The sequence below is a fragment of the Schistocerca americana genome, chromosome 4 (assembly GCF_021461395.2).
Source record: "Schistocerca americana isolate TAMUIC-IGC-003095 chromosome 4, iqSchAmer2.1, whole genome shotgun sequence".
NCBI lineage: Eukaryota > Metazoa > Arthropoda > Insecta > Orthoptera > Acrididae > Schistocerca > Schistocerca americana.
The window spans coordinates 441,597,567-441,612,178 of record NC_060122.1 but is presented as its reverse complement, the minus strand read 5'-3'; the positions used below and the strand labels follow the sequence as shown (position 1 = coordinate 441,612,178).

The 14,612-nt window shown below is 39.0% G+C and overlaps 1 protein-coding gene across 1 annotated transcript in view; it reads right to left on the bottom strand.

Moving 5' to 3' along the window:
• LOC124612750 (importin-4-like) overlaps nucleotides 1-14,612 on the bottom strand; it is a 112,830-nt gene that overhangs the window by 60,036 nt on the left and 38,182 nt on the right. The window contains exons 4-7 of the mRNA XM_047141141.1: nucleotides 13,205-13,387; nucleotides 11,915-12,172; nucleotides 7,793-7,987; nucleotides 7,413-7,631 (exon numbers count right to left, since the gene is read on the bottom strand). Of these exons, the coding sequence (XP_046997097.1) occupies nucleotides 7,413-7,631; nucleotides 7,793-7,987; nucleotides 11,915-12,172; nucleotides 13,205-13,387 (855 nt within the window). The remainder of the gene's footprint in view (nucleotides 1-7,412; nucleotides 7,632-7,792; nucleotides 7,988-11,914; nucleotides 12,173-13,204; nucleotides 13,388-14,612) is intronic.

Sequence of the window (14,612 nt, the reverse complement as noted above, 5' to 3'; positions counted from 1 at the left end):
ATCATCATCATCATCATCATCATCATCATCATCATCATCATCATCATCATCATCATTAATTATATAGATGGGATTGTGGAAACATCACATCTATTACCATTAAGGAAACAATGTAATTCGAAACCGAACATTTCACAATTAGCAGTGTTGGGATGAACCCTGCAGAATATATGTCAGAGGGGTAATGTAAATTAGGTGGAACAGCGCACAGGACAGACAGTATGTTTACACTGTATGCTCTGTCCACCAGACAGGGATTAGTTGCAAGCGGAGTAACACACCCATGACAGACTCCAATGTACATGCGTAAACGTATTGAATTTTCTCATTGTAAACCTTTAAACCAGTGTAGCAGACATATGGCATACACAAATGATGAATATGTGGATATTCTTCTGGTCCTACGTGCATCTGAAAACCAGGCTGGTGTTGCTCCACGTGAATATGCTGCTAGATATCCTCATTGATGCCATCCAGATAAAAATGTGTTTCATCATCCGGAGCTGCGCCTTGGAGTTAGGTTCTCTCCTTCCATCATCGCGTGACAGTGGTCGTCCACGGACTTGCCGTACTCCAGCTACTGAGGAAACTATTCTGGAGGTCATACTCTAAGAACCTCAGCAAAGTATATGTAGCATAGCAAAGCAGCTGCTTGTCTCACAATGCACGGTCTTCAATGTGCTGCATGAGCATGGGCTGCACCCCTATCATTATGCTCTCATGGAACACCTGTATCCTGTAGATCACTATCAGTGGATGCAATTCTGTGAATGGTTCCAACAAGAAGCCAAAGTTGGCTTCGTGTACACCGTAATATGGTCAGATGAAGCAGCATTCACTCATGACAGTGTCTTCAATATGTACAATGACCACCAATAGTGCGAGGTGAACCTGCACATCACCCACGACCGTGGATATCATGTCCGCTTTGGTATCAACGTCTGGGTCGAAATATTGGGTGTGAGGTGCTTGGGCCCTTACATGATGCCTGACTGCATGAAGGTATCACACATTCCTCTCAAAATATCTGGTTCATGCGCTGGTAGATGTTCCACTAAATGTTCAGGAGAGGATATAGTTCCAACAAGATTGTGCACCTCCACACTCTAGAATTAATGTGCAACAGTATTTGGGCAGAACATTTCCAGGGAAGTGGTTTGGACATAGAGGTCCAGTTGTTGGTCACCACTTTCACTTTACCTAAATCCCCTGGATTTCTTCCTGTGGGGACATCTGAAGGAGCATGTGTACTCTACTCCATCGATGAATGTGGAAGAATTGGTAGGGCGTGTTCATGCTGCTCTTGTTACTGTGGACACAGCTTTGCTGCAAAGGGTCCAGAGCTATATGATCCGGCAGGTTGTGCATTGTTTGGATGTGCAGGAAGGTCGCTTTGAGCATCTGTTGTTCTGATAACATATTCTGTTGTGAAGGTAATGCAGTCATTAATATGGACATTATTATTGTCACTGGTTACTAATGTGCAACATCTGAGCCCTCATATTACATGTACTATAAATGAAAAGTAGATAATGGATATTGTACTGTGCTATCATCTTTAGCATCTTTAAACTGATATTGTTTTTTTTAGATGTTCTGTCCCATGACAGGTCATTTGTTTCAACTGTATTTCTTGTTTGCCTAAACATTTTGTTATGTCCAGCATTACACGATGTTTTAAATTTAGGGTACATGTGGCCTAAGAAGCAATGTATATTACAGTATGAAATGTCAGAATGAAATTAGCAAATAAAAAATGCACCCCAACCCAGGATTGAACCCTTGACAACCTGCATGCTAATCCAAAAAACTATCCACTGCACCAACCGCACAGCACAACTAATATGTGCTGACAGAGGCAGTTACCATACATGTTATGGTGTGATTGCCACTCTAATGTCTTTCTGCTGCATTTTGGGAGGATAAAGCTGTGGAGCAGACCTTGCTCTTTTGCTGTCTGAGGGATATGAAGCATCTTCTGATCTACCCATCGTGAGACTCCTGTTGTCTCTGTACAAATGGAAGTCAATAGGGGTGGAGACTTTTCTTTCAGCTAATTTTTCTTTTCATTCTGGTTGCATGTTCTTTGTTTATGGTAGGTGTAAGAGGTAGCTTTGAGAAATTTAAGACAGGTGGAACAATAGCTGTGGCTTTGGCTTTATTTTGTCATGAAGTCAACTGGATGAATACAATCATATTTTTCAGTAAATGAAGTATGGTCAACCATTTTATATTCTTTTCATTTTTAAATATTAGTCAAACTAGGAAATTTGGAAGATGGTGTTCTGGACAATTCACACAAGTGCTATTGTTTGCAAAGACGGCCTTTGTGAAGCAAATGTCTGCAGTGCAACAGGATGATGTGTGTCCGTAACTTAAGCAACAGTAACAGTAACATCACACGGGTGGTGGGACAATACTTCATGTCACACCTATACACCAAAACTAACTTCCCCTGGAAGGATATTTCTTTCACAAGAGAGACTACAAGTTTATATGCCAACTAGTTCTGTAGATGAAGAGACTGATGAAATGTATGATGTGAGAAAAGAAATTATTCAGATAGTGAAGAGAGATGACAATTTAACAGCCATGGGTGACCAGAATTCGATAGTCAGAAAAGGAAGAGAAGGAAAAGTAGTAGGTGAATATGGAATGGGGGTAAGGAATGAAAGAAGAAGCCGCCTGGTAGAATTTTGCACAGAGCGTAACTTATAGCAAACACTTGGTTCAAGACTCATGAAAGAAGGTTGTATACATGGAAGAGCCTGGAGATACTGGAAGGTTTCAGATAGATTACATAATGTTAAGACATTTAGGAACCAAGTTTTAAATTTTAAGACATTTCCAGGTGCAGACGTGGACTCTGACCATAATCTGTTGGTCATGAACTGTAGAGTAAAACTGAAGAAACTGCGAAAAGGTGGCAATTTTAAGGTGAGGCCTGGATAAACTGAAAGAACCAGAGGCTGTAGAGTTACAGAGAGGCTATTATGGAATGATTGGCAAGACCAAGGGAAAGAAATACAGTAGAAGAAGAATGAGTAGCTTTGAGAGATGGAATAATGAATGCAGCAGAGGATCAAGTAGGTAAAAAAAAAAAGAAGGAGCTACTAGAAATTCTTTGGTAACAGAAGAGAGATTGAATTTAATGGACGAAAGGAGAAAATATAAAAATACAGCGAATGAAGCAGGCAAAAAGGAATACAAATGTCTCAACAATAAGATCGACATGAAGTGCAAAACGGCTAAGCAGGGATGACAAGAGCACAAATTTAAGGATGTAGGGGCATATATCACTAGGAGGTAAGGTAGATACTGCCTACAGGAAAATTAAAGAGACCTTTGGAGAAAAGAGAACCACTTGCATGAATATCAAGAGCTCAGATGGAAACCCTGTTCTAAGCAAAGAAGGGAAAGCAGAAAGATGGTAGGAATATACAGAGCAGGGCAATGTACTTGAGGACAACGTTGTGGAAATGGAAGAGGACGTAGATGAAGATGAAATGGGAGATATGATACTGCGTGAAGAGTTTGACAGACCACTGAAAGACCTAAGTCGAAAAAAGGCCCTGGGAGTAGACAACATTCCATTAGAACTACTGATAGCCTTGGGAGAGCCAGGCCTAACAAAACTACCATCTGGTGAGCAAGATGTACGAGACAGGTGAAATACTCTCAGACTTAAAGAAGAATATAATAATTCCAACACCAAAGAAAGCAAGTGTTGACAGATGTGAAAATTACCCAACTATCAGTTTAATAAGCCACGGCTGCAAAATATTAACACAAATTCTTTACAAACGAATGGAAAAACTGGTAGAAGCCAACCTCGGGGAAGATCAGTTTGGATTCCGTAGAAATTTTTGAACACTTGAGGCAATACTGACCCTATGACTTGTCTTAGAAGATAGATTATGGAAAGGAAAACCTACATTACTAGCAGTGTAGACTCAGAGGAAGGTTTGACAATGTTAACTGGAATACTCTTTCATATTATGAAGGTCAAGATACAGGGAGCGAAAGGCTATTTACAATTTGTATAGAAACCAGACGGCAGTTATAAGAGTTTTGGGCCATGAAAGGGAAGCAGTGGTTGCGACGGGAGTGAGACAGGGTTGTAGCGTATCCCTGATGTTATTCAATCTGTACATTGAGCAAGCAGTAAATGAAACAAAAGAAAAATTCTGAGTAGGAATTAAAATCCAGGGAGAAGAAATAAAAGCTTTGAAGTTTGCCGACAACATTGTAATTCAGTGAGAGACAGCAAAAGACCTGGAAGAGCAGTTGAACGGAATGGACAGTGTCTTGAAAAGAGAATATAAGATGAACATCAACAAAATCAAAATGAGGATAATGCCATGTAGTCTAATTAAATCGAGTGATGCTGAAGGAATTAAATTAGGAAATGAGTTACTTGAAGTAGTAGAGGAGTTTTGCTATTTGGGGAGCAAAATAACTAATGATGGTCGAAGTGAAGAGGATATAAAATGTAGACTAGCAATGGCAAGGAAAGCATTTCTGAAGAGAAATTTGTTAACATCAAGTATAGATTTAAGTATCAGGACATCATTTCTGAAAGTATTTGTATCGAGTGTGGCCATGTGTGGAAGTGAAACGTGGATGATACATAGTTTGGACAAGAAGACAATAGAAACTTTCGAAATGTGGTGCTACAGAAGAATGCTGAAGACTAGATGGGTAGATCACGTAACTAATGAGGAGGTATTGAATAGAATTGGGGAGAAGAGGAGTTTGTGGCACAACTTGACTAGAAGAAGGGATCGATTGGTAGGACATGTTCTGAGGCATCAAGGGATCACCGATTTAGTATTGGAGGGCAGCGTGGAGGGTAAAAATCGTAGAGGGAGACCAAGAGACGAATACAGTAAGCAAATTCAGATGGATGTAGGTTGCAGTAAGTACTGAGAGATTAAGCTTGCACAGAATAGAGTAGCATGGAGAGCTGCAGCAAACCAGTCTCTGGACTGAAGACCACAACAACAAAACTAAGATGAATGCACCTTTATGTTTGGTTATGTTTCAGATATTCTGGTAAGTGACTGACAAAACTTACAGCTCATTATCCTAGATTGGTTCATAGCTATTCTTGTGTCTGAAGTGTTGAGTTTCTCTGAAAGATAACTCCTTATACCACATTCACAGTTTTATGTCCATTAACAATTACTGATCTGTCACCCACTCTTTCTCAAGTCTGAAGTGCTTACAATTGTGCAGCAGAGGTAAGTATAATCAATAGTTACCCCTATTTCACATTTTTTACAATGCATCTGCTCCAAATTTATCTTCCATTTGTTCCACAAAAATTAATGACTTCATCACCTTAAAAGTATCTTTTCTGCTACACACCAAACAGAACAAATTATTTTGTTGCCATCTTCTTGTTTGTCCCTCTTCCTATGGGGGTAGTCAAGCCAGCAAATGCAGCTGGATTGCAACTGCCTACAATGAAATACCTACACCTATCTTGAGACAGCCAAATTAGTACAGCCACTATGTTGGTTTAGTTTAATTATTAATGTATGCAAAACATCCATCACTATACCACCAATTCCAATCAAGGACTTTTCCCATGGGTGCCATCAAACCGCAGCCAAGGTCATTTGGCACAACAGTAGCTGGGAGTCCTGCTGCTCCAGGATTATGGGCATCTACTCCTTGGCATGTGTGGGTCGTTAGCAGCTCAGGGATCAGAAGTGTGATCCACCTGTCATGCGTAGGATCTACCAAGAGGACCTGTGACAACTTCACCACATCAGGTTTGCTAACATTTTTACTTTTGAACATACATTTGAGTTTATATAGTAACTGTCGACAGATGATTTTTCGCACAGTAGGTAAGTGAACACTAACATTTCCTTCCCCAACTTATTCACATTACAAGAAAATACTGAAAATGGGAATCAAATTCAAAAGGCAGCCCAAAAATGACTTCAGCAGAGAAGTTTTCATGAAACTTAATGGATGATCTGAACAAATCAGTACCAAGAAAAATAGCTGCGTCAACATCAAACTATGATACTAACTGGTGGAAAGCAGAGAGATGGGAGACTGTAGTACAAGAAAGGAACTAACTGCTGCAACAGTCTGAAGGCCTATGCTTGCTGGTGCCCTTCCCACAACACACACACACACACACACACACACACACACACACACACACACACACAAAGAGTAACTGGCCAGTGTGGGAAACTGTGCAATGTGAGCTGAACCTGCAGTTGGATCCAAATACGTACATAGTGTTATGGTGGATATTTTCCATGAGCATCTACGTCTCTCAAAAAGTACAGTGCATACTGATGGAGTTACGCAAGAAGGAAACCTAAGTTTTTTTCATATTTGTCACCACAACCACACTTTTTAAAAGAATTTTACTTCCTACTTTTGTCATATTACCATCACAGTCATTTACTTTCACACTATCAGCTGGTTTCAATGATGTGTTATTTCATGCAGATACTAGTACTATGCACTAGCCCCCAATATTTTTAAGCACGGCATATAATGTGTGTAATGTGCATTGTATACAGAGCAGGCACTTTAAAATGGCTCATAGCCAAAATACATAACTTATTAACTAACTGTTGACAATGCCCACCCAAGTAGTCACTGAAAATTTGTGTTGTTAATATTACATCCATCTTCAGAAACTATGAGAAGATTTGTTGAAAAACAGGCAACCAGTTGCACAAAATCAAGGTTTGTACAACTGGTTGTTGATTTTTCAACAAATATGTTTTCACTGGCCATCACAAAAGTACTGTGCGGTTTCATACGTGACTGCTGCAACTATTGAACATTTCATCTCTGGTGAAACACGCTTCATCCTAAGAAAGTGCATATGAAGGAAAATAATCAACCACGTTGCATTCATTAGCTTAATGCTACACAAGCAATGAAGACATTAGTTAAAGCTTGCACTTTCTGTGAATGGTGTGGGTGTATTTGCTGTTCCCATATTACTTCCCACACTGCACAGGGTGTGAATTTCAAAGGCAAAGGCTCAGGTGCTGGCTGAAGAATAAATGACCCACATTGTCATTCTGTTGGTGGTGATAAAACTGTACAGTTCAAATTAGTACAACGACTTCATGTAGAAGACTGACCATGTTGGTGTATACAGGAGGAGTTCTGGAGTTTCCAGTTTCACCTATTCTGACTTATACTTACATGTTGGTCAAGGTTCACTGCCCTTACCAAGTTAGCTACTACATATGTAATAAATCCTTTGAATAACTGCACTATGATCACAGGTTCCCATACTCCACTGATAGACGCAACAAACCATTATAATCTTTCTTCATAGTTCTCAACTTCTTTACAAACCAGAGCTCACTTCAGATTTTTGCACGTGCCCTTCTCCATTCTTATATGAAACAAACCCATACCTGAAGATGTTCGGAGAATTGTCCCAATGCATATAGTGCAGCATTTCTGACGACAGGTGTTTCATCCGTTATACCCTTGCAAATGAACTGCAGGAACACTTTCAAGTATTTATTTCTTATATATTCAGCACAGCCTTCAGCGACAACAGCCAGAGCAAGATAGGATGCTTTTTTTGCAAATATGTTTTCCCCTTCAAGACCCGGCTGAACAAATTCCATCTAAAAAAGAATAAAACAGTAACTAACTGTTAATGTTATTTGCAAGTCTGGCTTGCTGCCAATAAGAAAATACAAAATTATGCAGATTACACTGGGGTTCATCTACTAAGACGTACAATTAAGGTATTCTATTATAAGCTGGAATCTGATGACATACATACCAATGGAGTGAACAGTTTTTCTGGTGGTAAATGGAGAGCCAACACATCTAAAGTTTGTGTAGCACAAGTAACTGGCGTATTTGATTCGCCATCAATAATGAAGCAATCATCCACTTCATCTACATCAGGTGGAAGACACATCAACCGGAAAAGTGTATTCACTATAGATGGTATCAGTTTATATTTTATTATAGCCTGTAATATAAGAGTAATGCTGTTTCAAAAGCTTACAGTTAATCAATGTACATTTTCAGCTGCACAATCCATATGCTCACAAAACACGACACTGACGTATCATGATATGATGTTTGTTTCCATCTAAATTACAATGTTATGTTAAAATTACTTAGTAAATAATACACACACACACACACACACACACACACACACACACACTTGTAGTTTCAGGTATGCAAACCTGTGGCAAAATGACACTAACAATCCAGGACGTCAACCATGGGGAAAACACCAGCATATGAGTTAATTGAGCAAGGGACAGATGGCATAAACTAATAAATATCACAGAGTATGAAGTTAAATATTTAAAGTGTTTGCTGCACTGCCTGTTTTGTAGACACATGCATAACCTTGCGAACTGTAGCTGGTTGCAAGCCAGCGACACATTCCTTCTCCTTCTCTCCAACTTCTGCATACTATCAACCACGAAGTTCTTTTATTCAAGCTATAACAAAAACAAAAAATTCTACACCTTAGAAGAGGCAGCCACAATGATTTAAATTAATTTCTTCATATTTAATAAGGGGTCATAGTCATTCTTATGCCAACAACTAAAGTTTTAATAGCAACAGCATAATTACGATGTGAACTGCAAAATACTAAGAAACGTCACAAACAAAGGAATTACGTAAGGTAAATTTTCACTGTATGAACGTCAATATCTATTGACTGTCTTGTAATAGAGAAACAGTATTGTCTTGTGCCTCAGCTATACTTTGTTTCTCGAAATGGTGCACTATTTTCCTCCTCTTCTTTGTAGAGAAGAACCGTCTCTGAGTCTGTATATTTTGTTCCCTTCTTGATGAAGGGGCCAATTCCTTTATTGGAGTCAACAGCAGCTAATGTAGCTTTCAAGCTTGACATGTGACGTTTTAAAACTTCCTGTTGCCCTGGAGAAGATATTGTGTCAATCACTTCAGATTTAACTCAGGAGAATGAGAAAATGGAGAGAAAATTTGCTGAAGATTCAATATTTCCTCTGCTGAGTTCGACCAATATACTTTCTTTTTCACTTGCTACTGATCCCCCTTCTTCATAAATATGTAATATATCCTCATCATCATTAACATTACTGACGTTCACTGAACTGGATGACTGTCTTGTTTTGTATAGGCAAACAGAGTGAATATGTTTACACGTGTTCCATCTGATACTCTAATCTAAGCACAAGCATGTATACTGATGTAAGCAGGCCTGACAGTCAATAAAAATCAATTTACAGCTGCAGTCTTGCACATTTTGCTGTACAAAATGACACCCACCTCAGAAGTAGATGGTACAAGCCAACCTTTTCCTTCTTCAACTACACATTTCTGAACCACCTCAGTACTTAAGTCATGCTTTGAGCGAATATCCTGGAGTTTGTCAGTTTTCCCTTGGTCAGAATAATGAGCCTGTCATGTAATTTGTCCCTGACGAAGCTCATTAATGAATGAATGGATCTGTTAAGTTGTTTTACATGTTTACCACACAAATATATGTATTTTATTGTTCGATGCATCCTTTCAATATGCATGTTTGTATTGGTACCACTGTTGACACACTAACAATATGCTCAGCACCTGGTGCTTTTAGCATAGGGCCTAATGTTCTTGGAGGTAGAACCCAAACTCAGCTGTTACAGGATCTGAAACCAGGCACTCCAGAGCTAAAGGAAATACGTGCTCAAATGTTATGACGTCTCCTTCCTGCATTAAACTCCTCACTAGCTTAAAAGTTTCTGCCTGTCTTTCCTTTGATTTGATTTTAATACATATATTTTTCCTCCATGCCCTGTCAGTATGCCACGAGCAATAAAGTCTTCTCACAGGTTCTTCCATTTTTGAAAGCCAAGCATTATAAAAAGACTTGCTAAATCTGACATGAACACTTGAGGACATACTTTTCCTACTTTAGTCTTTATTTCATTAAAAAATGATGACAGCACATCTTGATCAGACCTGTTTGAGATAAGAAAAGCACAAGGAAAACCTTGTCTCATGTCATCAAGCGCAAGAAGTGTAATTAACTCTAAACCATAACCGTTAATTCCATGAGTTCCATCGATGCAAATACGGTCACTGCCATACTACTTCAGAATTTCACATTGACCATTGTTCATGATGATGACAAAGTCTTAACTTCTCAGGAGAGGATGACTTTGGCTGCTTGTATCTTGTGGTTTGAGATTATCACTGGCATTGATTTTGTTTACCCACACTTCTACACTGATGCCATCGTCTTTATGTCCCATGATCTCGGAACGTAAACTATTACACTGCTCAATGTTGTATAAATCTTTTTTTGTCCGTAGATAGATACGTTCTAGCATGGAATCAGATAAACTGTCTCTCACTTTGTCAAGTATCGCTTGCAATGGTACCTGGTTTGTGATGTCAACGGCTAACGTGTTTCTTTCTTCTGTCAAATCTAAATGTCTAACACCATTTTGATGACCCACATGAGTAACCACGAATTTTACTTTGCAGCTACCATCTCCAGCTTTGGTTACTTCAATGCTGTAAGGATATACACCTCCTATTTTGTTAGTGCCTTGGATTTTCATGCAGCGAATACCTTTACTCTTAGATACATATTGTCCTGAATGATGGCATACAAAGGAATGCCGAGTGACATTGTCCGAAGTACGATACGACCCACAATTTTTTATGCAAAGTGACAACGTTTTTCTCTCAGTCTGCTTCTTCCACTCACTGAATTCCTGGAAAGATGCAAATTCAGTCTCTTCAGATGCTATTGACACAGCATGTTTCATTGACAAGTGATCATAATAGTTTTTCTTAGAAAGAATTGAAATATCGCACGATGGGCATTCCACTTTCATAAAACTATTTTCCAATCCATGTTCCTTTCTTTCGTGGCACATTACATTGCACTCATTGTTGAAGTGTTTGCCACATCAAGTACACAAATATTTATAAAACTTTTGCACTTTTAATTTTGGAGTGATATCATTTAACTTTCCTGGATGTACCTGTTTCCTCAGAGTCTTGTTACAGCTATAGCTTTTTCCACACTCTGAACATGTGTATCTTTTCTGGATTCATCATATTTCTGATGGTGCTGTCCTAGTTCAAGAATGAGAAAACCTTCACACTTTCGCAACACCTCGAAGATTTAACACGACAACGAAAACTATACGCGCAACACATACACAATAGACCACATAGTCTACTTGATACTAGCAACCAGGCCGCTATTCGCTGAACATGCCATTTTCCGTGTCATCTGCTGCATCGACTTTTTCGCTAACGCTCGGCTCCGGTGCCGCAGTTACCTGTCACCCTGTAGACAAGTCTAAATGACAGAGACTGATCACACAAAGTTTTGAAACTTCCAGCAGATTAAAACAGCGTACCCAAGCAGGACTGGCACCCAGAACTTTGCCTCTTGTGAGCCATGCTGTTACTAACAGCTATCCAGATGTAACTCCATCCTGTCTCCAAACTTCAGTTCTGACATTTCACTTTTACTGTCCTGGTCCATTACATTATTTTTATCAGCTCCACTTTTTGAAACACTGCACGTACTGCTGCTGAGTGACTCAGCGACGGTCAAGCATCTAGTACATTCTGCAACAATTAGTATGTGATTGAATAAATGGTCATCAGGGTTCCACTTCTCCCAGATTAATAATTACACAGTTCTTCTCATTGGAGAATTGAGTTATTGATATCTTGCTACTGTTTAACGGCATTATTTACATACGAGTCTCGGAAAGTATAACTGCTGTGACTAGTTTACATCACATTATACCTGCATTATTTTAAGTATTTATAAGTTTTGCCATTCTGACTAATAGTTAATAGTAGTTTAAAAGTGTACACAATTAAAAGTAGAAACACAGCTCAAATGTTATTTCTAAGCAATAAGCAACTTACTTACCTTCTTCTTTAATCTTGTTATCCATCCTATTAAGTTGATTGCTTTGACACGCAATGTAACGTCCAACTCCTGATTGCAGGAGAAGTTAAGACACATTTCAACAAGTGGTTTAATAAAGGGAATAATTGCTGTTATTGCAGTCTCTGTTAATAAATCAAATAGCTCCATAACCTCACAAGCCTTGTTCTCATCAGTACGCGCAAAGACTTCAACGGATTGCAGAATTCTTGGCATGAGTTTTTGGTAAGTACCCATCATCTGAAAAGAAAAGAAATCATAGTGTCTATGTACATGTGACAAAGAGGACAACTTCCTGCGAGAGAAAAAGGAACAGTTCTTGCTTTTCAATGCATTTCTACTTGACAAATTACTTTCCTACATCCTCTTCCTTCTAATCAAATGTCAGAAGTTTGCAGGAATACAAACCGAAATTATCGCTTTGGCTCAGTCATAGGTAGAGCAGGTGGCAGACTTCAATTCATTGGTTGGAAACTGGCAAAATACAATGAGCCTACAAAGGAGACTGTCAACAAAATACTCATGCAATCCATCCTATAATGCTGCTGATGTAGGTGAGACCCACACTCAGACTAATAAGGGATATTTGAAGCATGGATGATCATTTGTTTGTTTAACTAATTGGAGAGTTTCATGGGAGTTCTGAAACACCTAAACTAGTAGTTGTTTGAAGTTTAATGTCTACTGTTCCATGAAAGACTACTTGCAAAGTTCCAGCAACTAGTATTAAATGAAGCAACCAGAAGTATACCACAGCCCTCTTTGTATCATTTCTGCAAAGACCACAAAGACAAGATTACATTAATTACTGCACACACAGATGCATGGAACAAGTCACTTTCTGTGCTACATATGCACATCTAAAAGAAAAACTTAGTATCTGGTACAATGGGAAGTATCTCTTGCCACACATTTTGCAGTGGTTTGCAGAGTACGGATGTAGACGTGATCTCTTGACTTTAGTATGTGTATACCTCGGTATTTCATCAAACACCTCTATACAACAGGTGTTGTTTTGAAAGGTGTTTATTAAATGTTTTACAAGCAGTGGAATCTGTAGCTTTTAGAAAATTGCAAGAAGAAGAAAGGAAAGTACTCTGCAAGGAAAAATTTGCTGAAATAAGGCACATTTGCTGAAGACAAAAAGTAGTAACTTAACACTGGATAGGGAGGAAAGGCTCTATTCATGTTTAAAGACAGACTCTTAAATGGTAACCTAACTTAACCAGGTCCTAAATTATATAAAGAAAATAAATAAATAAATTCACTTACTTCAACATCACCTTCAAAAATTGGCAAAACATGAATCATTGTCAAAAGTGTGTAATAGACAACTTGAGACCCCAAATCTTCATTGTTCATCATATTCATAATTAAGAAGGCCAGGTGTCTTCCATGGTTAAGAAATTGGTCCGCAGAGATTTCCGTGATGACACTGAGGGTGTACATCCCAAGCTGAAAAAGGTAAGAGACATTAGCAGTAATCTTGTCTCTTCTTAAACTACAATAAAGTAGAAGTCAGTAACATTCTTGAGACACTGGTTAAGGTTCACTGAAGATTTTTATGTACAGTAAAACCCCCTTTTTTACACTTTTCAGTGAACTGTCCTAAAAAAGCATAAAATGCGGGAAGGTGGAAAACACAGGAAAGTATAGGAAACACAATGAATAAATTACTCCTATCATTCTTTTTATATTGTCCAATGAAAATGCAGACTTTATGGCAAGCTTATTTGTTTGGATGCATTATCTTTTCAGCAATACACCACCATTCTCACCTCAGTCTTCACTCATGTAATTACTCCATCAGCCTAGTTCAAAAGCAGATTTCCCAGGCCATCACATCCAATCCTTGTACTCCTAAGCCCCCAAAAAACAATTTCAGAGCACACCACTTGGCACTCAGTATTATCCTGGTCTTGTACAGAGTGTTTAAAAATGGCTTTTACAACTTTAAAAATTCATATAAATATATTGAAAGAAAATACGGAGCTGGGTTTAGTGTTATTTTGTAGGGAAACATCAAGGTTTCTTTCCCTTAAACTAAATATGTACGCGGTTAGCAGCAAAGGGGTTAGGTCAGGAATAAAGGATGGCTGGTTAATTTGGGGGAAAGGGACCAAACAGTGAGGTCACCACTCCCATGATCTAGGATGACAAATCAAGAGAGAAACATTAGCAGCACAGTCCAGTCAACATGCAAACAAAGAAGGAAAAGGGACGTTAGAGCAGCATAAAGAGGAAAGATCAGGAGGGGGATCAGGGGAAGTATGAAGAGCAAGGGTGCCCCACAAGCACTGCACATGATGGGGCACTGGCACTACCACTGAACTGTCCCAACACCAATACCACATGACACCACGCCACAATAAAATGGGACAACACCAGGGGAAGCAGACATAAGAAAATGGGTAACAAAACAGCACAACAGACCAGAAAAATGTAGGGAAAAGATGTAGGGAAAAGACGGGCAGAACCTAGTGTGCATGCATGGTCAAGGCCTCCATAACCAATGCCTATGCTAACTGTAGACAAAAGAAAAGGTAGGTAGGTAGGTAGGTAGGTTGGTTTAAAATAGGGGGGGAAGGGACCAAACTGCAAGGTCATTGGTCCCTTGTTCGCTGTAAAATAATTGCACAAGGAAAAGAAGGAAAGAAAGGAGACATACAGCACAACAACA